We start from the raw sequence: 21,191 nt of genomic DNA on the forward strand, positions 1-21,191 counted from the left end.
TTAATGACTGATAAATACACAAATGGGTTTATTTTAGCTGGAATGATCAAACACATCACTGTTGTTATGAGTTCTTAAGTGTAACACTGACATAATACTGCAAAGCGCACAGAGCAAATACACACACACACACACACACACACACGACACATGCAACAACAACTAGGGTTGTAAGAAATAGTACCGTACAGGGAGATAATACAGAGATAAGAGACTAATTTTAAGATCTACTGTTAACTCACTTGAAAGAAATTGGGCTAAAGATAATCAAGATTTATTATTTTTAAAGTACCCTCCTGACTACTTGGGATCCCAAAAAATTCTTTCAGTGTCTCTAGTCCAAAACATGGCCAAGACAGCTTGTCTAGGGGTACAAACTCATCTTTTCCTCTCAAATTGTGATTTAAATTTACAGTAATGCATGTTTAGATGTAGATTTGATACTGTATGTATTCTCAAATCATGGCTACCTGTTTACAATCACTTTATAACAGACACAGGTATTGGGACCACATTCAATCACAATTATTCCGATGAAAATCAGTGTACCCACACTTTTTTTTAGCATCATTGGGGTATTAATAGATAAAACCATTGCTATAGGGTTTTTCTGCTTCACAAGAAAAGCTGTTTTGTAGACGTAACATTAATGAAGTATTAGTTATTCAAGGTAAGTGAAATATGTAGTGGTAGCACAGATAAGAATTTTATAGTAAAGATCAAACTTTCAAACAGGGCAATAAATCAATAAGTGTCATTTCCCTGTCTTTTTGCAAACTGGACACTGAGCCTTGCACTCTGTACCACATATTGATCAAAATATGTGGGGAAAAGTGATACATAACTGAAAAAGGGGTCAATTATGTTCTTTTTTTATTTAAAATCATGATTTGTGTTATATGAAGACAAATCAAACCGTAATGTCACACACAACAACTGTGCTGCGACTCAGTCTTCAACTTTGTGAGCAGGCCTACAGAAAGTCCAATGATGCTCCACCGTGTTCTCGTTTGCGCGCTCACTCATATGATGCACACGTGTGTTGCGGATGGTGAAGCCTTGTTTCATTATATAGTCCATGAGGTGAACCCTTAGGGACACCTCTTGATGGTAGTCACATGGTCCAAAGGTGAACGAAACCTGGCAGTCTCTGGTGTCCATCATGTGTTTGTTCCACTTGGTGAAGTTGTTGGAAATACCTTCCAGCAGGCCGTGAACCTTTGTAGTTATGGTTAGCTGCGTGATGATGACAGCCACTGGGTTTGAATATTTTGACAGTTTCCGAGTACTAGAGAGCTCCACAACCTGCTCGAAGATGTCGGGAGGGTACAGCGGTTTGGGATCGTTAAGGCACTGGATCAGAGGTTCAATCTGGTAGAAGTCTGCTTCTTTCCTGAGGAGGTCTGTCTCTGTGAAGTCCACAGGGAGGGTAAGCTCAGACGTTCGCAGAAAGTTCAGGATGTACCGGAAAAGTGTTCCATCACGATCAATGAAATAATTCCCCTGGGAATCGCGAGTTGTGGGGAAATCTCCCCGGAACATGGCACCCAGCATGGAGTCTGGATAGCGCTGCAGAGTGGATAAACTGGTGGTGTACATGTGGCCTCCCACGTTCAAGGTAACGGGAGTAGTCATCTAGGGAAAAAAGGAACAGAGAAAGGAATCACATGTTTTTGCATTCAGTAGTTGTAGGTGATATCATGAACAGTGTGAATTTCAGCTCCAAATTTATTATGCACACCCAGCTCAAATAAATGGAGTCTAGACTGCATTACCCTGGACTCACACAGGGAACGCCAGCACCATGTTACGGCTGCGCTGCAGCCAATCTAGTCAATGGCTGAGGTCACAACAAATGCACCGCAGCGTTTCCCAGAAGCAGCTCTCTGCTCATTGGAGAATACGCAGCGAGTCTATTTTTGACGGAAGCCACATCAAGCAGCACAGAGCAGTTGAACCAGGCAGGAAGTCAGACACCGAACAGCATAGAAAATCCAGTCAATTTTACTCCGCTCCTGAAACGCTTAGTCAGTGTGAGTTGATGCTGGGCAAAGCACAGAACAAAACTGCAGCGAAGGTGTTCCCTGTGTGAGTCCAGGGTTAGTTTCAGACGCTAGATGTAAACTAAAGTGGGAACAGGGTGGACTTATCATAAAAATCAGCCAACATGTCTTTATCAGAAACAAACATCTCACATTGTTCTTATTCTAGTCTGACTTCTATACATCTCTTACCTTATGTCCCCAGTCTCCATTATCCATTTGTAGAAAAATACCCACACTTGGTCAGAACCAAAATAGAGAGGGAACAGGTGCGGTTTTGGCTTACTTCTATTTCACCTGTGAAAAAACAGTCACATTAACATGAGCTGTACAAAGATGAGGGACACAATCGTGTGGGTCTCTTTGAGTGTGTTTAATTACATGAGTAACATCAATGATCTACCTGCAAGCCTGTTTACTTGATGCTCTCTTTGTGGATTAAAATAGAGTATCTATACAAATAATCTCCCCAGCTAACAGCAATTTAAAACTTTTTAATCACCTGGTTTCTGACTTGGTTAAAAACAAATACCGATTTTTTTAAAAACTCATTACCCTGGTATTTCTAGTGAAGATGAAACCAGAAACATGGACATCTTTAAACTATTTTTGTATAACAAAAACAGGAGCAGAAGTGATTCATCAACATAAATCATAATGCCAAATAAACTGAAAGTGAAATCCGGTGCTACTGAATGAATAAACCCCATTAATTTACATTTAGTAAATTACCCAATTATATAGCAACATCGCGACAGAACTATCTAATTAAGTTGTGAGCGCTAGTGAAATATTACAATTATTTGTTTTTTTGTTTTATAGCTAATTAGTGTTCAAAGTAACGTTAGCCAACCAACGTCAATGCATTTAACTGTCTCTACAATGAAAATGAAGCACGCTGGCTAACTAGCTGATATCGCAAGCAACAAAAATGCCTTTTGTAAAGATCAACTGTGTTGTTAAGTTGTAAATCCAGCTTGGATGCACTGAGGTACGTAGCATTAACGTTAAATGAACGACACTGGAACGTAGCCTGCTAGCTAGTCGCTAGCTAGCAGGCTAACAAAGCTAGCAGTCCACGAGCCATTGGCGTTAGCTGCAGTTAACTGAGGTTACTACTAAGGTTAACGGTGGGATCTTAACTAGACTACCTGGAAGTAACAAAGCATCACCAGCTCACTTTCTTGCCTACTTGTCTTTTTTGTCCAGAAACAGCGGTCTGCGGTTGGCATTTAACGGTACAGCCAGAGAGTCAGTGATGTTTTCCGCTGGTCGCATCGGGGACGAGCAGCTGTGCTCTGATCCAGGCTGCAGCAAAACCGCACAGTCAGGTGAGCCGCCGCGTTAATTTACATGCGCGTCTACTCCTGCTGTTACGGTGCAGGTGCTTGGAGCGGCCAAAAAGGACGAAAGGCAACCGTTTCTCACATTTGATATGCCAAGTACAAATGACATTATATTACACATTATGTGTCAAATAAAATAATAATAACGTTTGCCCAGTTTTAGTTTACAGTTTTTGATAAATATAACACATTCATAATGTCTTCATATTTAAACTGTCATCAAAAGGTTTGCTGAAACTTTCACTGTAACCCTGTTCAGCATTAGGGATAGCAATCAACGGATATGACTTTTCTTTGATTTTGAGTTGCTGGAAAAATATTGTATAGGCCTAAATAATTCCTGACAACTCATACATTTGAGTTCAGGATAACTCTGAAATCATCTAGACTGAAGATCAAGCAGATGTGCTGTATGAATATAGAGAATTTTCAAAGTAAAAGTTCTACATTTGTACCTTGAAATTACTTCAAGTCTGATGCTATAGGTGCTGTAAAAAACACATAGCTCCATAATTTCTGTCAATGACCGGTTTGAGATTAGGACAGCTATGACTAGATACAGACTGAAAATAAATCAAGCATTTGTACTGTATCAATGTACAGAGTAAGAGTCCCACATTTCGTCCTTGAAATAACTTCTAGTTGAAACTTGAAATGCTATAAAAACACATTGCTCAATAATTTCTGGCAATGATTGATAGATTTGAGTTCAGTGTAATTATGACCAGATAGTTGACTACTATGACTAGTTCATACATATTAAAAATTAAGCCTTGCATTGTAGAAATTTAGAGAATTACCAAAGTAAGCTAAATATTTGAGAGTAGACATGACAACAGATATAGTTTTTTACCATAGATGTTTGGTGTAATTTGACGTGTTATTTTCTGCTGTCTGCTGACATTTGCATTAGCCTACTTAATAAATTACTTCTGTACTTCTTACACTACTTGCATAAATACTATGAAGTACTTTTACTATGTAGTATTTGAGTAATCCAATATCCCTTCTTATACAAGCCATTTTTTTCTCAATAAGTAACCACATCAATATTAATGAATTAATTAATATTATTTTCTACACCCAATTCATTAAATAACCCTTTTTTGCAATTACTAAATGTGGGGTTTCACCCTCTTAAACTGGTGAATTAGTAGTACCCAATTTTAAACGTCTTAAGTCTTTCAAAATGGACGTGTTGACAGGGTGTTATCTGCCATTTTAAGATGTACCAATCTGACAGGATAACACTGTGTTTTATGTCTTCTTAAGAAGTAGACTGTTTCTTACTACTACATTTTCTATTTCTTAACACGCTGATGCTGAACAATGATATAAGTACTCCCAAATTACATTTAGTTAGATTAGGAAATTAAACAAAGAGCGTTACAAATGTCCCCCTGGATTTACATTAATATACACTTAACATTATTTTATGTTACAAAAATTGTAAAAAAAAAAATAAAAAAATAAACAAAATTACTCACTCTCTTTCTCAGGAGAAATAATGACTTATTATGGTGGTGGTGTAGGACCCTCTCATGATGCTGACACATGATGCTGTTAGTAAGTTACCTGTTTGCCATAAGCAGATAAAAATGTTCTGTCAAATTCTACCCACAGCTCCAATGGTAGCCTACTGCGGATGAATACTGGAATCTTTTTAACTTAGGGGACATAGGTAGACTAACATAATTCATACTTCCTGTGAATGCAATCAAATGAATCTGAATTATATACATAGATAGGCTGTGGATTTGGTATGTGGTAACACCTTATTTTGAAAACCGGACGTGGTCACATGTGAATCCACACGTTAGGGTCACCAAGTCCGACGCAATTTGATAAATTGTATTGTATGTAGTGTGCTCGCGTCGCGTACATTAAGATTTCATAGCCTTTCTTTAGGTAAGACGTGCATACTGCAACTCTTGTCATTGGAAAATGAGAAAAATGTTAGAATAAAGTCGCTAAACCTACTTGTCAGCTGGCTCTGGGCCATTTCAAAGCCATTTACCATAAAGGTCAGAATACGCGAGCACCTCAAATTTCTGAACATGAATGACGGTTCACTTGACCGCATTAGGCTACACCCGCTAGGGGAGGACGTCCTGCTGCAACCATAGGCACCACAGCATGACGACATTCACACATCTGAACACAGCCACACGCCCTTAAATGTTTGGGACTTTTATTGTCAGGATCCAGTTTACATTAAAAACTAAATGTGATTTGTTATGTCATCTAATAAATGCTGGGACACAATAAACCTTGTTTACTGTCTTAATGTAGCTTGGACGTCTGTCTACATATGCATGTCACGTACAAGGAACATGTGAAGCATTGCAGAAATGATCGAAAGTCTTTGATTCAGGAAGATTTCTTTGTGCCGCCCCTGGCATCTTGCTGTAAGATGATGAACTCCAGGATGAGTTTGGCTGTCCGACAAGGCCTCTCCATCACCACAGAGTGTCCACAGTTCTCCAGCAGGTCCACTCTGCATCCAGGCAACACCTCTGCAATGACTGTAGCTCCAGAGACATCCACCACCTGGGCAAATACAGGACAATCATCATGTCTCTATGTAGATATGTGATTGAAGTTTCTCTGTTCAGACTTGAGTAGCTAGAGACACCTGAGCCACCACCCTCAGGTACACATTTGTACACAGCAACAATATTACTAGGATTATTTTGAAGCAAAAGCATCCAGGTCATTCCTGTATTTAAACAGGCGTTGCTGAGTCACTGTATTAGTGGAACATCAAACGTTACCTGGTCTTGTTTGCCCCATATCACTTGTAAAGGTGCAGTGATCAGATGTAAGTGCTCCTGTAAGGCATATCTTGATTTCTCACCAATAATCTCCATAAATACTAATAATAAAAGGAAACAAAATTAATAGTAGGTCACATACTGTACGCTTACATGGGAAATTTTCAGAACAAAGTAAACTAACCTTCTTGGTAAAATGTGTTGTGAGGCTGCCGTACATCTACCAATCCTTGGAGAATCTAAACAATGAAAACATGTTTAAAAATCCACAAAATGTAGCTGCTTTTGAAGAATGTAGTGAGGGGAATATTATTCTGCAACTATATCTGTGCCATTGCCATACACTGTAAGTGCACACACAGTGAAATCCAGTGTTGAGCTGACCTGCTGGGGGATTTTAAAGCGAACATGAGAACAAAGTCTGAACATGTCCTCCATCTCTTCGGGTGTAGTAGGGATCAGCGGGATGTTTAATGTGTAATTGCTGTGCTCCAGGTCCTGCAGATGATTGTCAAATTTGGTCTCACATGGATGTCTTATACCTGCAGGATAAAATTTGTGTTTTCTGATTAGAAACTGATGAAACACGCTCATATTAAGCAAAATTGCAAGCTACAAATGTATAATAAATAATAAGAGTGTGTGTGTGTGTGTGTGTGTGTGTGTGTGTTATAATAATTCTGTCATCACTATTATATCACAATGTTTAAAGACAAACTGGTAATCAAATGAAATGTCATACACAGCAAATGATTGTAGACATGAAATTAATCTATGCTCAGTGTTCGGGCACTCCTGCTGCACTTCCAAATTTAATTTGAAGCAGCAGAAGCTGAGCTATCCAGACTTTTAGTTTCTAGTAGGCCAATGGGGCAAGCACTTAAAATGTTGGATCCTACATTTCCCATAATGCAACTTAACGGTGGTGCCTTGAACACCCTGTTGTGTACGCAAGCGCACTGTGTTTCATTGCCTTTTTAATATGGCTTTATGTACATGTCGCTGCTGATTGGGTAACACTTCTCACACACCCAGCACATCAGAGAAAACATGGATGGAGGATCAAGTAAGCTCAGGACACTGACTCAGGAGACTGAGGTTCAAGTCCTGTGTGGAAGAAAGCCAAAGGTGACATATTTTAAGTTAAATAACATTTTTAGATGACTTACGTGTCTAACGTAATGTATTTATTTTAACCCAATCCTAGATCTTAGATCCTAGAACTAAGTAGTTTTATTGCCTAAACCTAACCAAACTACGACCGTTTCACAGCGTTTACCATATGTTAAACATCTTTTGACTTACATAACGTACTTAAGGTTTTTAAGTAGTTTTAAGACATTTTACATGTCATTTAGGACACTTGACAAATGACCTGTTTTGAGGACGTAGCGGGAGGAGACTAGGGCACCCAAGCATGAGTTGTGTCACTTCCTTTTCTGTCACAAAAGTATTATAGCAAATAAGCTACTCCTATGGTTAATTTAAGTCCTTTAGCTCAGAATGTGAGGGTAACAGTATCTTCTGTAAAAAAAACTACAAATTGCCATAACTGAAATAAAAATCTAAGAAAGTCGAACAAAGAGTATTATAACTCTAAGTGTTATAAAACTCTTTTATAAAGATATTTGTAATGAACATAAGCAGTTTAACATTAGGTGAAAATGTGCTATTAAATATTAGCTTGTTGTATTTGGTGTTTTTGTGTGTTGTCAGTGAATCAGGTTAACCATGTAAATGTAAATGCTCCGTACTTGTATAGCGCCTTTCTAGTCTTTTCGACCACTCAAAGCGCTTTTACACTATATCTGCATTCACCAGTCACACACATTCATACACTGAGCCTAAGTGCTCAAACGGAAACTAACATTCACACTCACTCATACACTGGCGGAATAGCCGCCAGGGGCAATTCGGGGTTCAGTATCTTGCCCAAGGACACTACCAGGGGGAGCAAGGGATTGAACCGCCGACCTTCCAATTAACGGCCAACCCGCTCTATCTCCTGAGCCACAGCCGCAACCATGCTGTTATCTGTTTTATCCTGAGCATGAAGGAGTTAAAAAATACTGTAAAATATGTTTTTAAATTTCAGTTTGTGTATACATTTTAAAGGCAGTATGAGTTTAGGAACATGTAATTTACTGAAATTAAACACTGTCACAGAGAGGTTTCTATTTTCAGTTTTATTCAAGAGGATATGTTTTGCATGGTTTTAGGAAGCTAACATGTTAGCTTCTCCAACATGCTAACATCACCTGCACTTTATGTAACAAGGTTGTTGTTTTTGTTTTTGGTACTTCATAGTATTTAGATACTCCCAGCCCAGGCAGAGATAACCCAGATGATATTACTATGACAATTAGGGTTAAATCCTCACGCTTTCAAAAGCTCCTTCCAGAGCCACAGAAGAAATGAGAGTGACTCTTCAAAGTAAAAATATTTACCTGTTTCTGCTTTTGAAAAAAAAAGAACAAATCTGAAATGTACATTGATAATGTTGTGTATACACACACACACACACACACACACACACACACACACAAAGTGACTGACCGTCTGGACAAATGAGAGTCATGCTACAGATATCTGAAGGGTAGCAGGCTGCATAAACCCCGGCTACATTTCCCCCCATGGAGGTTCCAACCAGATGGAAAGGTTTCCTACTTAAGCGAATGGTTTCCACAAACTGAGAAAAATGAGGGACAAAAACAGTGACTTAGTGATTTAGGTGCTTGATAATTGCACCCACATGTCTCATTGTTGTCCCTTCAACATACCTGATGAATCCTTCTGACCTGCCCCTTAATGGAATAATCCTCTGTGCTGGTGCGTGTTGTTCCCTCATGGCCAGGCATGTCCACACACACGATGTGCAGATGTTTTGGTAGATACTAAAGCAGTAGAAGGGAGAAAGTACAGCTAATAATAATAACAACACCTAGTTGTGAAATTTTACATTGAAACGTAAATATCACTGAATTTACAGCACTGAAAGTTTTATTATGAAAAGCTATTTATGTGGTTTGAATTCCCCTCTGTGAAATTTCCAGGTCACTTTAAGACTTCATAAATTTGGAAGACCAGTGTATCTAGTAGCTCATCTGAATTTAATTTTCATGTGACTGATAGACTTTAACTTGATTGGACCGAGGTCTGGCATCTCATCCTGTTCAGTCTGCATGAGTCCAAATTTGATTTGGATTTTGGTAAATTTTCCTGAGCACACAACACAATTTTTTGACCTTACTTTAACTTTTAGATCCAAAAATGACAAATTAAATGTGAGCAACTTGAATATAGTTTATTTTAAATTTATTTTAAATTCCCCTCTTTGACATTTTTTTTAAAAATGTCAAAGAGGGGAATTCAAACCACATAAATAAAAATTATTAATAATAATAAATTCAGTGATATATAAGCAAGTACAATATGATATATTTTATAAGAATATGTGAATTCATTAGTGATTTAATATCACAGTTAAGTGTTGCTGATGCTTATGAGATTCAAATCTTTATTGCCTTTGCTTCCACATGTATGTCCTCACAATCCTGAAGTAAAAATATTTATGCATAAGGTAAATTTGCTCTATTCCTGATGCTTTTCTTTCAGTTACTTTTTTAAATTAATTGTTATTATTCCAGCTCTCATGGCTGTGCTGTGTTGCTTATTTAGTGTACTGGACTGTTTCTTGTTTTAATTTTTCTTATAGTTGTCATACTATGTCAGCTGTTTATTGCTGCGGTTCGGCTGGTTGTCTTTTACTATTGTTATTATTTTTATTGTTTGTTTTTGTTTGTGTTTGTTTGTTGTTGTTTTTCTCCTCCCCAAGCCCCCCTCTCTGTTCTATTGCAGGTTTCGTTGCTTTCTGCAATTGCTGTTTCCCACTGCTTTTCCCTGTTGTCCCCACCTTCCATCCCCCTTCTCTTACAGGTCTTGTCCTTTCTCTGTGCTGTCTGTTTGTGCCCCCCCATCCCCGTGTCTGCCCCCCTGTCCGGCCCGGTGACAAATCAATACATAATTAAATAAATAATAAAACAGACAAAGGAGTATATTAATACTATCTTGTTAAAGTAAAATCTGTCTGGCACAATATGGTATCCAGGTCATCATACTCAGGCTGCTGGGCAGGACAGGTTTAAAAAAAAAAAAAAATTTGCTCTATGAAAATGGTCTTGATTTACATTAGAATTAAGATTTTAGTGATCTAGTTATGTTTGCTGTCATGGCTGGATGAGTTCCTAGCCACAAACTGTTTAGTGTTGCAGACCCCCTGACCTTGACAACAGTCAGCCACATGTCTTTGTGAGTAGAGAAGCCATGCAGCATTAAAATGGAGGGTCTTGTTCCAGGCTTTCCTCTGTAGGAGTAACAGAAACGATAGCCACCACAGTCTGCGTAGCGCACTTGCAGGCCCAGAGTCCTTCTCCAGTACCTGAAGAAGATCAGATATGTTTGAGTTTATACACACAGAAATGATGGCACTGGAATGCAAATTTGGGTCAAGTGACAATGGGCATACAAATATTTATGACCATGTGTTGCCAACATTGCTATCTTCTTTATGTTACTGCTAGATAGATAGATTTAGGGTTTCATGTTGAGGCAAAATATTACTTGACATGCGCTTTCATGTTAATAAAGGTCACATTAATCTTTTTAAAGGATGGGCTCACATTTTATCACTTCTCTTTACAACAGTCACATGTCTACATGTACGTTGGGTTATTGATTGCTGTAATTGTTCCCCCAGTCCATTTTGGCTGCAAACAGATCACGTTTTTAGAGACCCCTGGGAATCCACAGGCTACACTCACTCAGCGCTGCAGGTTCAAATGCAGGTTGACCTTTGAAACAAACTCCTGCTGGAGGAATGTCTGAGCAAAATAATTTTAATTAACTGTGGCACGTTGCAGGGCAACGAGGGGATAAAATCCGCTGTAAGATGGGACTAAACCTCAATGCTTTTCATGGACATGAATTCAAGTTTCTGATACTGTAATACATCTCAAAGTATTTCTCTGAATTAGCTATTGTCATTCAGGTAATTTACTGTATGTGTGATATGCCAGATGTGCTGCTGTACACAATTTACTTAGGCTACTTACAGTTTACCTATAATTTATTATCTTGGCCATTATATATTTTAAAAAAAAAAGTACCAGTGCCTAAGATAGCATTTGGAAGGACATATTTAACATTGATCCTGTCCTATAGGACTTCAGTGATGTTTAAATCATAACTTAAAAAAGCAATTTTTGACAATAGTACTTTTTACCAACCATAATCTTATACAATTGTGTATATCTATATTCAGAGAATCAGACACATGCAGAAATATGATTGAACTTTCATTTGGTTTTATTTCCTTTTCCATTAAGTATTTTTTAAGGATTCGGGGCAATTTGGAGTTTCCAATTAGCCTAACATGTATGTCTTTGGACTGTGGGAGGAAACGCGGAGCACCAGGACAAAACCCAAGTAGACACAGGATAGATCATGTAAAGTCCACACAGACACAAGGTGGGGGTGTTTCTGTCTGTCTTTGTCCTTTATTTGTGCAGCAGTAGCTAGCTAGGCTGTGCTGTGAGTAAAGTTCCCCGACACCTTAACAGACGCACTAGCAACCGACGCTAGGGCCCATGGGCTTTATCCCCCTTGCTAGCGCGTCTGCCTCCTGCCTCCCGTCGGTTCGAGTCAGGACGGTGCAGTAGCCGACAACCTATATACATGAGTACAACTCGGGCCAGTTACATCTGGTGGGGCTGCTGCTCAACACCATTCTGGGTCTCTAACATCGCCATATGATCGTTTTGTTGACAGTTGTCTTTTCTTAATAAAATCCATGTATGTGGGCATATTTGCTGTTTTTTATTCATGACACTGTATATGGCAGACTGGATTAGACTGTGGCAGGCTGTAGTTGGCCTATAACAGACTGTCCTCCCTGGGTCTGGATGTGTTTCATCCTACAGACTGTGGTTGGTCTGTAGCAGAGTGTGGTTCCTCTCTAATAGACTGTTGCCGGACTGTGAGGGATCTCTTTTATAAAATTAAAGTGACCAACAATGCTTTAATGTAGGCTACGTATGGGAAGATTAGTATTGTTTTATGACTCAGGCTGATATTTGGGGGAAAGTCAATAAAATGAAGCACAGGACAAGGTATGGTGCAGCCATAAAAAACATTTAGCCTTGGGTTTGAATATATTTAGATAAACATCATATAGCTTTCAGTGAATGAAAATATAAAGAAAAGTGGCACATTTTGTCATCAGTACTTGGTCATTTATTGTAAAATGTTTGTGGTAGAATAATTACTTCTGGCATTCACATCAGGTATTAAAAATATAAAGTGAAAGGCAGGACAACACAATTATTGACCTTACCAGTAATAGACTTTAATGAGTGCTGAGGGCCAGAGGAGTACAGAAGCAACAAAGGCCAGGATGGGAATAGCCAGCGTTCCCCCTGCAATGATTAGCAGGTTCACCAAATCTAGATCAGCTGCCATGGCCCACCTAAAAAAATACATGAACACACACATTACATGCAGTATTCCATGAGAATAACAAGTCGGGGGAGGGGTAAAAGACAGTGTCCAACATCCATACAATGTTTTGTTGAGATAATAAATAATAACTCAGCAAAATAACATGAAACATCCTGCCGTGCCACAACATGGCTTTCCAAAAATGTAAAAACTTACTTTTTAGATTTTCTTTCTTCCCTCCTTGTTCCTCCTGTCGCAGGCAGACACATGTGACCCCTGCTTCAATTGGCGAATAGTTTTCAAACACACAGACTCTTTAGCTTGTTTGCAGGTACTGTCGATTTGTTGCAAGCATAGATAGTCAACTTATCTTTCTGAAATTTGAAATAAAAATAAACTGTCCCTGTGGAGTGCAGTCAGTCCCGGCAGATTATGTTTGCTCTGGATAAAGTCATTGATTATTACTCATCATTGGCGGAAACCGGGCCACAACTTATTCCGGTCAATCTTTTAAAGTGAACGTACAGGCCAGAATTTGCTCCAGTCCAGGCTGTACACAGTCAAAACTCTCAGCAAAAAAAAAATATAAACAGCTTTCGTTCATCACAGCAATAAAGAAACAGCATATGGACACATGGGATAACCCCTGTGAATTAAATAAATTATCAACAGCAGTGTTTAGCACTTTAAGCAGCTACAGTGAGTAAAGTGAATACAATCAACTACAGGAAATTATTTTACTGGTGTGTAACTAATGATTACTGGCCAAAGTTGCAGTGGAAATGAGGTATACAAATATGCCTCTCTTCAATCATATACACAGCATACAAACAAATCCACCTGCCCACAAGCAATGATCCAGACATAAGGAGGTTTGTAACAAGGATATCTGGCCTGATCATTCTGTTTGAGGGTTCACAAAAGGAAGAAAATCAGATTACAGTGGCAAAATTACATTTCGCTTTCTTTTCATGGGTGTAATTTCATAGCTAATCAAGATTAAAGTAGCAATTCCATTATATTTGTGCATATTTCTTACAGCACATTTCCACAAGCTTTATTTCATTTCATAAAGATAAGGATGTCAATGGAGATGGCTTTGGGTTTTATATATTAGGATGCTGTAAATGTGTCATGTAATTAGGGAGCTCATTTAGGGGTATCAAATGAATTATCAGTGAGTACAATGCTGTAACAATGCAGACAAAACTGTTTTTTGTTACTAGCTGCGGGTTCTGTAACACAGAGGAAGAATAAAAACCAGTCATGCTCTGGAAAATTTCTTAGTTATTGCCATAATTGAAATAAAGTTAATTCTTAAAGTAAATTCTTAAATGGTATCATTAAAAAATAAACATAGGCCTACTTCATTTGTTGGTACGTACTGTTTAACTGACTTTGAGCACCCTCAATCAAAGGAGCATTACTAAGTCACCGGGTGTGTTTTCTATCTCCACTGTTAGTTTGAATACATACAAATGCATGCATATCCGATTTCAAGCTTAGGCTTCATGTCCAAAACTCTCCACTGGGTGTCATGACCGAGGCAGACTGTGTCCCCTGTTTGCAGTCAGTAGTGAAGCTGTGAAGGCTTTTTTTTTTTGCACGAATCTGCTTCAGCTGACACTGATGCTTTAAGGGATGTGGGTACAGACATCTGATCGAGCTGTGGCCAACAGATTTGAATCTCTGTATCAGACACTTTGAGGAGGTTACCTTTTTCACCTTGTTCACAATCTGTGTAAAAGGACTTTGACATTAATCAGTAGTAATATAATTTAAAGCTAGTGTACAGCTGCCATTCTGCCACATCTCTGGTCCACTACAGATGACCTACATGCAAACTAGAGCAGAACAAATGGACGCAGCCACAGTGCAGAGAAGCTCACCATGCGTGGGAATGATTCACATATTTGAGTTTATATAGGACAGAGAGGCCGTCGTCAATCTGCTCATAAGGCACCCATACACAACATTTTTCCCAGGTTTACTGAGCTAGAGCCTCACATCACATTAGCCACATCATCCGGGTAGTCACATTGAATCCTGAGAGGGATCCTTGACACAGCAAAGCCTGCAGAACAGAGATGACAGAGCTGATGTAGCACAACAAAAATGAGGATAAGATGCGTCATGAATGGACGACTCATCCACATGGGGTTACTGACTTCGTTTGGAGCTATTTAGCAACAGACTTCTTATCCTGTTGAGAAACATACTGCATCCTCTCCCACAGATCAGTGTGGCCAGCCTGCCTAAAGGGCGTAACTGTGCTTTACCCTATACTTTTCTTGCAGATGTTAAGGCCCCCACAGTCAGCAGTCATATTAACCCATATGATCCACTGGGTGATATTATGTCACACCTCCAATCCTTTACAGGGGTACTTTAGCACTGCACTCCCATAAAGTTGGGGATTAAAAGTAAGCGCAGCAGAGGCTGAGACAGCCTGACTTTTAGTCCCTCCAAAATAACTGCATCCTACATTTCCCATAATGCAACAGAGTGGCATCTTTAATTAGATCTTCTATGCCTCCACTTCTTTCAAACCCCACACCTCCAGTTTGTAACCCAGTACTTCCTTTGGTAAATTGGTAGTCTAAGCAAGTTTTCAGACTGTAAACAGCTGCGTTGTTGTTTAAGGTACAAGTGAGACAATTAAATACAATGAGGTATCACATTAAAATTTACATATTTACCACTCTGGAAAGTTATCACAGCAGCAACAATTTTATCTTTCATTGAGATGACTGTGATGTAAACCCCCCTCCAGCGCCAATGGACTGGCTCCATTGAAACGAATGAGAGGGCTGAACACGGCAATGATGATATCACTGTGACATCATCAGGGGAATTTATTTTCAAACATTAGACATTACACAACTCTTTTCACAGGCTGTGTAGTACTCCTCATGACTAGTAAACTGATCTTTCTGTGTACAGGTCAATGGAGTGCCCCTTTGCATTTTTCAGAGAGGAGTTATGTTGCTATTTATTGAAACTGTATATGTGGTAAATCATGAAATTATGTAAACTGTCTTCCTTTGAGAAAAGATTTCACCTTTACAAAATATTACAGGAAAAACATGATTGGCACATACTTTGGTGTGCAGAAAAAAACCTGGAAACTAAATAAATTATATATTCAAAAATGAACTGTGATGGCAAACACTTGTCTTTCTGTGAATTTTATTCAAGTCTTCTGCAGAAGGAACTCACTGGGACACACGCATCAGAGTATCATTCGAGTGAGCTGCAGTGTCTCAGCACATGCAGCTTTTATCCTAATCTCAGGGTCAGCACTATCTTACCACTGAAACATGATGTCTTTCATGTTGTTTCTGGAGAACACTCATGATTCAACTCTTAAAGGTCTACAAGAATCATATGTGATTCCTGCTGTATACCCAGAACGGCTAAATCCTGTGACCATGACAAGGGATATGTAGATTTTGGGGTGTGTTTCAGGAGCAGATCACAGAGTGCATTGAGATGACTTCTTTGACTCACACGTGGATACCAGCCTGTGTGATCAGTTAGCAAGGGTCATTCTGTCATATAGCAGGTGCCCAATAAGTATATCCACACATTGCACGTACTGGCGGTACCACTGCGTATCCCGTGGTTAATCTCAGTCTTTTTCCATGATGTATTGTTAGCCAGCTGACGCAAACGCTGTGCTCACCTGAGAAAACCTCCTCTCCAAGGAACACTCTCTGCTCCCTGCTGTCAACATCAACCAGCTTCTTTAAATGCCATATGCAATACAGGGAGGGATTACAGGGAGCTGACACAGGGGACATGAGGACATCTAAACTAACAAAGTATTTGCTGGAGTGAAGAAGCAAAACTATGCCTCAAGATGCATTTCCCTTCCTCAAATATTAAAAACACAATATCTGGCAGAAAATACACACAATAACAAATTACCTCAGACTTACTATATGCATCCGGGGTTGCAATGAGCTCAGAAGAAACAAAACCTACTGTAGCAGGTCTGACCTCATCTCCACAAAGCTTGGTGGCTTCAGTGACGGCTAGCAATGACTATTAAGGTGTAAGATCTTTAAATAAAAGGTCAAGAACATTTTAGAGCAGGTATTAACATGTCTGTTGGACTAAACTTAACCCGGTCTGTGTTTTCAGTGACAGTACAATACTGTGCCTCGCATTCCTTGTATTATCCTCCTTTGTTAAGAAACAGTGAGTGATGCTAGGATGTCAACTGAATCTGAGTAGCAGATAAAGAAATATGACGTACAGTAGCTGGTGCTTAAACAGAAAAAGATTGTAATATTTTACCGTCACACCGGATTTGGGTACTTACAGCCCTGAACTAGATTCTGTTAATGAAGGAAAACAATCTTGCAAGAGTTTTCAATTGGGGCTAGATCACTTCAATCATCATTAACAAAAAATATCTTCTAGAACTATTAATCACGCTACGAAAATTCCTGCTCAGCTAAACACTTTTCAAATATCATCCCCAGGTGTGTCCAAAATGTCCTGAAAAGGCCTCAACACATTTTTACATGGATATTGGCTATAATAGGATAGAATATCTTGGCAGTGCCCCCACCACAAACACAAACTGATGTATTATTGTGTATCTGGGGCATTCAACATGCACTCAATTAGGGGCTGAGTTATTGTGGCAATATTTATTATTCTGACAGTTATAGAGATGTGTTACATTTAGGAAGGTCCTAACGCCAAGGTGATCCATCTAAAATACCATCATATATATCTCTTTACATTCATTAATCCTATAAGTCAAGACAGTTAACTAAAAAACAACCCAACAAGGTTTCCTTCAAATAACAGACGACCTTATTCATTTGCAGACTAAACTGACATTCCTTTATTAACCTCTGTCATCTAAAATAGAGCATCCTAAAAATTAAACAGTGTTAAGTATGAGCCCTCCTAATTAACAGTGCAGATATGATAAGGGGCAAGTGTGGAGAAATCAGATGACAAATATGGATTTCACGTGTGTGTGTGTGTGTGTTTGAGCAAGTTGTCCTCAGGTCCTGAAGAGCACAGCAGCAGTCACAGCTGTCAGAGCCACGGCAACTACGGGCCCCCAGATCATCCACGGCTTCTGAAACAAGCGGTGACACAGAAATGGAAACATGAGCATCGGCGCATGAAACCACCCGTCCAAAGGATCGCCAAAAAGCTTTGACAGAGGGAGCTTGCGAGACCAAAGCAGTGCACAGATAATGACAGTTACATAAAAAAAAAACCCCAGCTCTTTCAGATAAAGATAAACCCCATCCAAAGCCAACTGGGAGAAACGGTTGTTAAGCATTAGCCATCCAGACAAGACAAACAGATGCCAGATGTTTGGAACTGCATGATTTGAGGTTAGAGTTTCTGACAAGTTAAATTTTTTTTGGAGTTTCCCCCGAGGAAGGCATTCTGGGGAATGAGGAAAACCTGATTAAGTCATGCAATGATCTAAAAGACACTGATGAGAATGAAAGATGTAGGCTGACTTGACAGGAGTAATGTGTACCTTGCTACCACAATGCGCCGAAGCACCAATACAGCAAAGCCAGGATAAGGCCGATGACTATGGCTTGAACAGGCAGCAATAGGGATGTCTACAGAAGGGAAGGGATATTATAGTAATCAACTGCAAAGGGACATCCTTTAGTTAGGTGTAGCTTTATTAATTAACCCCTCAGTCAGTAGTCTTTGTCTGTAATTGGTGTTTATACAGATCGAGTCACACACGGCTGTCAATGTCTAAAAGCAACAGTAAAAGACAGTGGATGAGTAGAGGAGAGCAGGTGTGCTAAGATAAAAAAAAAAAATATATATATATATATATAAGTGAGTCTGTGAATCTTACCAAAAGATTCAACTTTTATGACTGGAGATTGTTCACAAAATAAACAGATGTTCAGTACACTGTAAAGCTCATGCTTAAAAAACCAAGACAACTGAAGATGTTGCTTCTTATGCAACTAAGAGCTATGGTGCTTTTTTTTGTAATTCTTTTTAAACTTAATTGTATGATATGAGCACTCACCTTTGTTCCCTTCTCCTGCAATTCTTTCATGTTGCCTTTGCACTCCTCAAGTTCTTCTATAAGCGACTGTTTTTCCTGCTCGGTCTTCTCATACTTTTCCTTCAGGTCTGACAGCTCCATCTTAGCCTCCTCATACTGCATAAAGTAAAATGTAAAATTATACAAAGTATAATGTTTAGCTAAAAAGTAATCAAAAGACTAATTCTTTCCACTTAAATGTATTTTCAGGTTCAAATTTAGCTAACAAGGGAGCATGCTGGTGCCAAAAGACACTCGTGAGTATTGCTGATTGATATAGGGAGATTCTCACAGGCTTTTAACAGGACAAGCATAGTCTACCCTACATAGAGAGCACTGTGAGAGCACTCAGTTTCCACTTTCATTCAGTGACTGAATGGCAATGCCACAGTGGGATGAATGACTTGCGGTTAAGGATGACTTCATCTTTGCTTTCTGCTATTCAACAGTGCCCTGCCTGTCTCGAGTGTCACACCAGTGGCTGATCCCCACCTAGCCTGCTAAACCTGACTGGGAGCCTAAAGTAGTACGCCACAGGCAACAGCAAGCAACCAGCAAGTGAGTTGTTGGACCAGAGGAACCTTGTTGTTTTAAGAAAGAAGCTGGGAGATTCACAGCAGTCATTTCAACAAATTTGTAGATTTTAGTTAGTTAGACTTGGTATCTACGAGCCGATAGAGGAAACCGTTGGGGCAGTTCTGTGCTGGCTTCGGCATTCAGGCTTGGTGGCTGGGTGCTCTGGGCTGGGTAACTCCATCAATGAAAAATCACAGTGGGTGATGGGAGCAGAGCCTGTATTTATCAGAAAATCACTCCCAACTGGGCAAAAATTCTCAGTGACATAATTACTCCTACTGCTAGGCACAGGAAGAGGGAAAGCTCTTTTTAACCTCGGGAAATCATCCTATTCTCCAGGTTAAGCACAGTCTCTAATGACCAGAATAAATATAAAAACAACATTCGGATTAGATGACTACAGGTTGCTGCCTGCTTGATAGTCTTGTACATGTATCACAAATCCTAATGTCCTGAATGCCGGCCATTTGTATCTAAAAAACTTAATTTGTGTGATATTTTAACCAAGTGTAAGCTAGGCTGCAATTAAAACACACACACACACACACACACACACACACACACACACACAAAAATAAACTACTGAAACAACAAGATACCACACGCCCAGTAAAATAGCAGCCAGTGGCCCAGATACACAGATAAAGGATCAAGGTCTATATTTATCAAGAGGGTCACAGTAGAAAATCAGTCCTAAATGGCCCTAAATTGTCAGAGTTTCACATAGACCTGTTCGGTCCTACTTTTATGCATTTCTTCAAAAGAAATGTCATCCATTTCTTCTGACTCCAATGCTAATCTAATGCCTAATCTTGGGGGTAGCTTGTCGAGTGATGCCGTTTTCTGTATTTAGTTTTTCCTGCATCTAAATACTGTATCAGCCTGTCAGTATTTTGATTACAGGCAATCCATATTCAAACTGCAACAATAAAGTACACAATGGGTTTAATTTTAAATGTAATTCTATTTGCTCTCAAAGGAGACCATCAAACCCTTGCTGGGTGTGCATGTAGGTAGTTTGGTACACACTAACACCTTGTCAACATTGGGCGTATAAAGCAGCATGTCAGCAGCAGCTGGTGCTGCACTGGCAGTGTCCACACGGAAGCCACTCTGCCATAGGGATGCTGTACACTCAGGACTGTTTTGAGTCAATACAATCATGTATTTGTCTGTTTAAGTGGAGAAAAAAATAAAAAATAAAAGACTTGAAGCCTAAAATGACAGTTTGGGCTGCACTTGCAATGGAACTGTATCTGTTACATCAGTCACATGACTGGATTTAACTGAATAGCAACAAGTATAGAGAGGGTGTAACTGTCTTATTGAAGTTATTTCCATGGGGTGGTTTCGGAGAAGATCGACACTTGGTTAATGGCTTTTTAAGTTTTAAGAACATACCTCTCTCTGTAGGACTTTGCTGCGGCTGTCCGCTTCATCCAGTTGGGCTTGCAGGTTGGTGCTATCCTGCTGGTGCTGGAGCTGCTGGGCCGCCAGCCTCTTCTCCAACTCTTGCTGGGATCTCTCAAGGGCTTTGAGGCTATTGGTCAGCTCAATGTTCTGGGCACGTGAACTACCAGAAACAAAACAACACTGGAGTTCAATAGGTGAAGAGAGGTGTGTGATATAGCCTACTGTGTGGCCAAAGGTGTTGGAGCAGAGTCGAGCACACACACGGGTGGGGGTGGGGATGAAGCGGAGCTCTTAGTAACTTAGCTCAGTGCACTGACCTGGCAAGGTCCTTCTCCAGCTGCTTCTGTTTCTGCAGCACTGCCTCTTTCTCAGAGCGCAGTGCTGCACAGTCACTCTGCAGGTTGCCCTTCTCTTTCTGGTGAGTCTTGAGGAGTTCCTCCTTCTCAGCCCTGAGAGAAGCACACTCACTTTGCAGACCGCTCTTTTC

General features: G+C 39.6%; 3 protein-coding genes across 14 annotated transcripts in view; all 3 read right to left on the reverse strand.

The window, feature by feature from the left end:
* Window positions 1-3,391, reverse strand: kctd6b (potassium channel tetramerization domain containing 6b). 4 transcript variants are annotated; one of them, XM_046043265.1, is made up of 3 exons: window positions 3,194-3,391; window positions 2,235-2,339; window positions 1-1,635 (listed from the first exon to the last, which is right to left on the reverse strand). In XM_046043265.1, exons 2-3 carry the CDS (start codon window positions 2,259-2,261, stop codon window positions 949-951), a joined length of 714 nt encoding a protein of 237 aa, XP_045899221.1. In that variant the 5' UTR covers window positions 2,262-2,339; window positions 3,194-3,391; the 3' UTR covers window positions 1-948. The 4 variants fall into 4 exon arrangements, with proteins under 4 accessions (XP_045899221.1, XP_045899218.1, XP_045899219.1 ...); XM_046043262.1 differs by having other exon boundaries at window positions 3,223-3,390; XM_046043263.1 differs by having other exon boundaries at window positions 3,235-3,387.
* Window positions 3,392-5,693: 2,302 nt separating this feature from the next.
* Window positions 5,694-13,232, reverse strand: abhd6b (abhydrolase domain containing 6, acylglycerol lipase b). Its single transcript, XM_046043249.1, has 9 exons — window positions 12,874-13,232; window positions 12,554-12,685; window positions 10,444-10,600; window positions 8,943-9,056; window positions 8,719-8,851; window positions 6,547-6,704; window positions 6,347-6,401; window positions 6,163-6,263; window positions 5,694-5,938 (listed from the first exon to the last, which is right to left on the reverse strand). The coding sequence occupies exons 1-9, from the start codon at window positions 12,924-12,926 to the stop codon at window positions 5,759-5,761; spliced, it is 1,083 nt and encodes a 360-aa protein (XP_045899205.1). The 5' UTR covers window positions 12,927-13,232; the 3' UTR covers window positions 5,694-5,758.
* Window positions 13,233-17,303: 4,071 nt separating this feature from the next.
* Window positions 17,304-21,191, reverse strand: part of slmapb (sarcolemma associated protein b) — a 12,719-nt gene continuing 8,831 nt past the window's right edge. For 7 of the 9 annotated variants that reach the window (XM_046043258.1, XM_046043260.1, XM_046043257.1 and 4 more), the window contains exons 8-10: window positions 18,698-18,832; window positions 18,179-18,266; window positions 17,304-17,761 (exon numbers count right to left, since the gene is read on the reverse strand). In XM_046043258.1, the coding sequence (XP_045899214.1) occupies window positions 18,183-18,266; window positions 18,698-18,832 (219 nt within the window). In that variant the 3' untranslated portion in view covers window positions 17,304-17,761; window positions 18,179-18,182. Of the gene's footprint in view, window positions 17,762-18,178; window positions 18,267-18,697; window positions 18,833-20,692; window positions 20,865-21,021; window positions 21,144-21,191 lie in introns of all 9 variants that reach the window. The other 2 variants (XM_046043252.1, XM_046043253.1) reach the window with 2 other exon arrangements.

Source organism: Micropterus dolomieu, unplaced genomic scaffold (assembly GCF_021292245.1).
Source record: "Micropterus dolomieu isolate WLL.071019.BEF.003 ecotype Adirondacks unplaced genomic scaffold, ASM2129224v1 scaffold_151, whole genome shotgun sequence".
In the NCBI taxonomy this organism is placed as follows: domain Eukaryota; kingdom Metazoa; phylum Chordata; class Actinopteri; order Centrarchiformes; family Centrarchidae; genus Micropterus; species Micropterus dolomieu.

What these genes read in the sequence shown, in the direction of transcription:
- kctd6b (XM_046043265.1), bottom strand. Translation starts at nt 2,261, where the DNA reads ATGGATAATGGAGACTGGGGACATAAG. An exon ending in ATGGAGACTGGGGACATAAG is followed by an intron (nt 1,636 to 2,234) that starts GTAAGAGATGTA and finishes TTTTTTCCCTAG; the next exon opens with ATGACTACTCCCGTTACCTT.
- abhd6b (XM_046043249.1), bottom strand. Translation starts at nt 12,926, where the DNA reads ATGTGTCTGCCTGCGACAGGAGGAACAAGGAGGGAAGAAAGAAAATCT. An exon ending in TGTGGCTGACTGTTGTCAAG is followed by an intron (nt 9,057 to 10,443) that starts GTCAGGGGGTCT and finishes CTACTGCTTTAG; the next exon opens with TATCTACCAAAACATCTGCA. An exon ending in TATGGGGCAAACAAGACCAG is followed by an intron (nt 5,939 to 6,162) that starts GTAACGTTTGAT and finishes GTATTTGCCCAG; the next exon opens with GTGGTGGATGTCTCTGGAGC.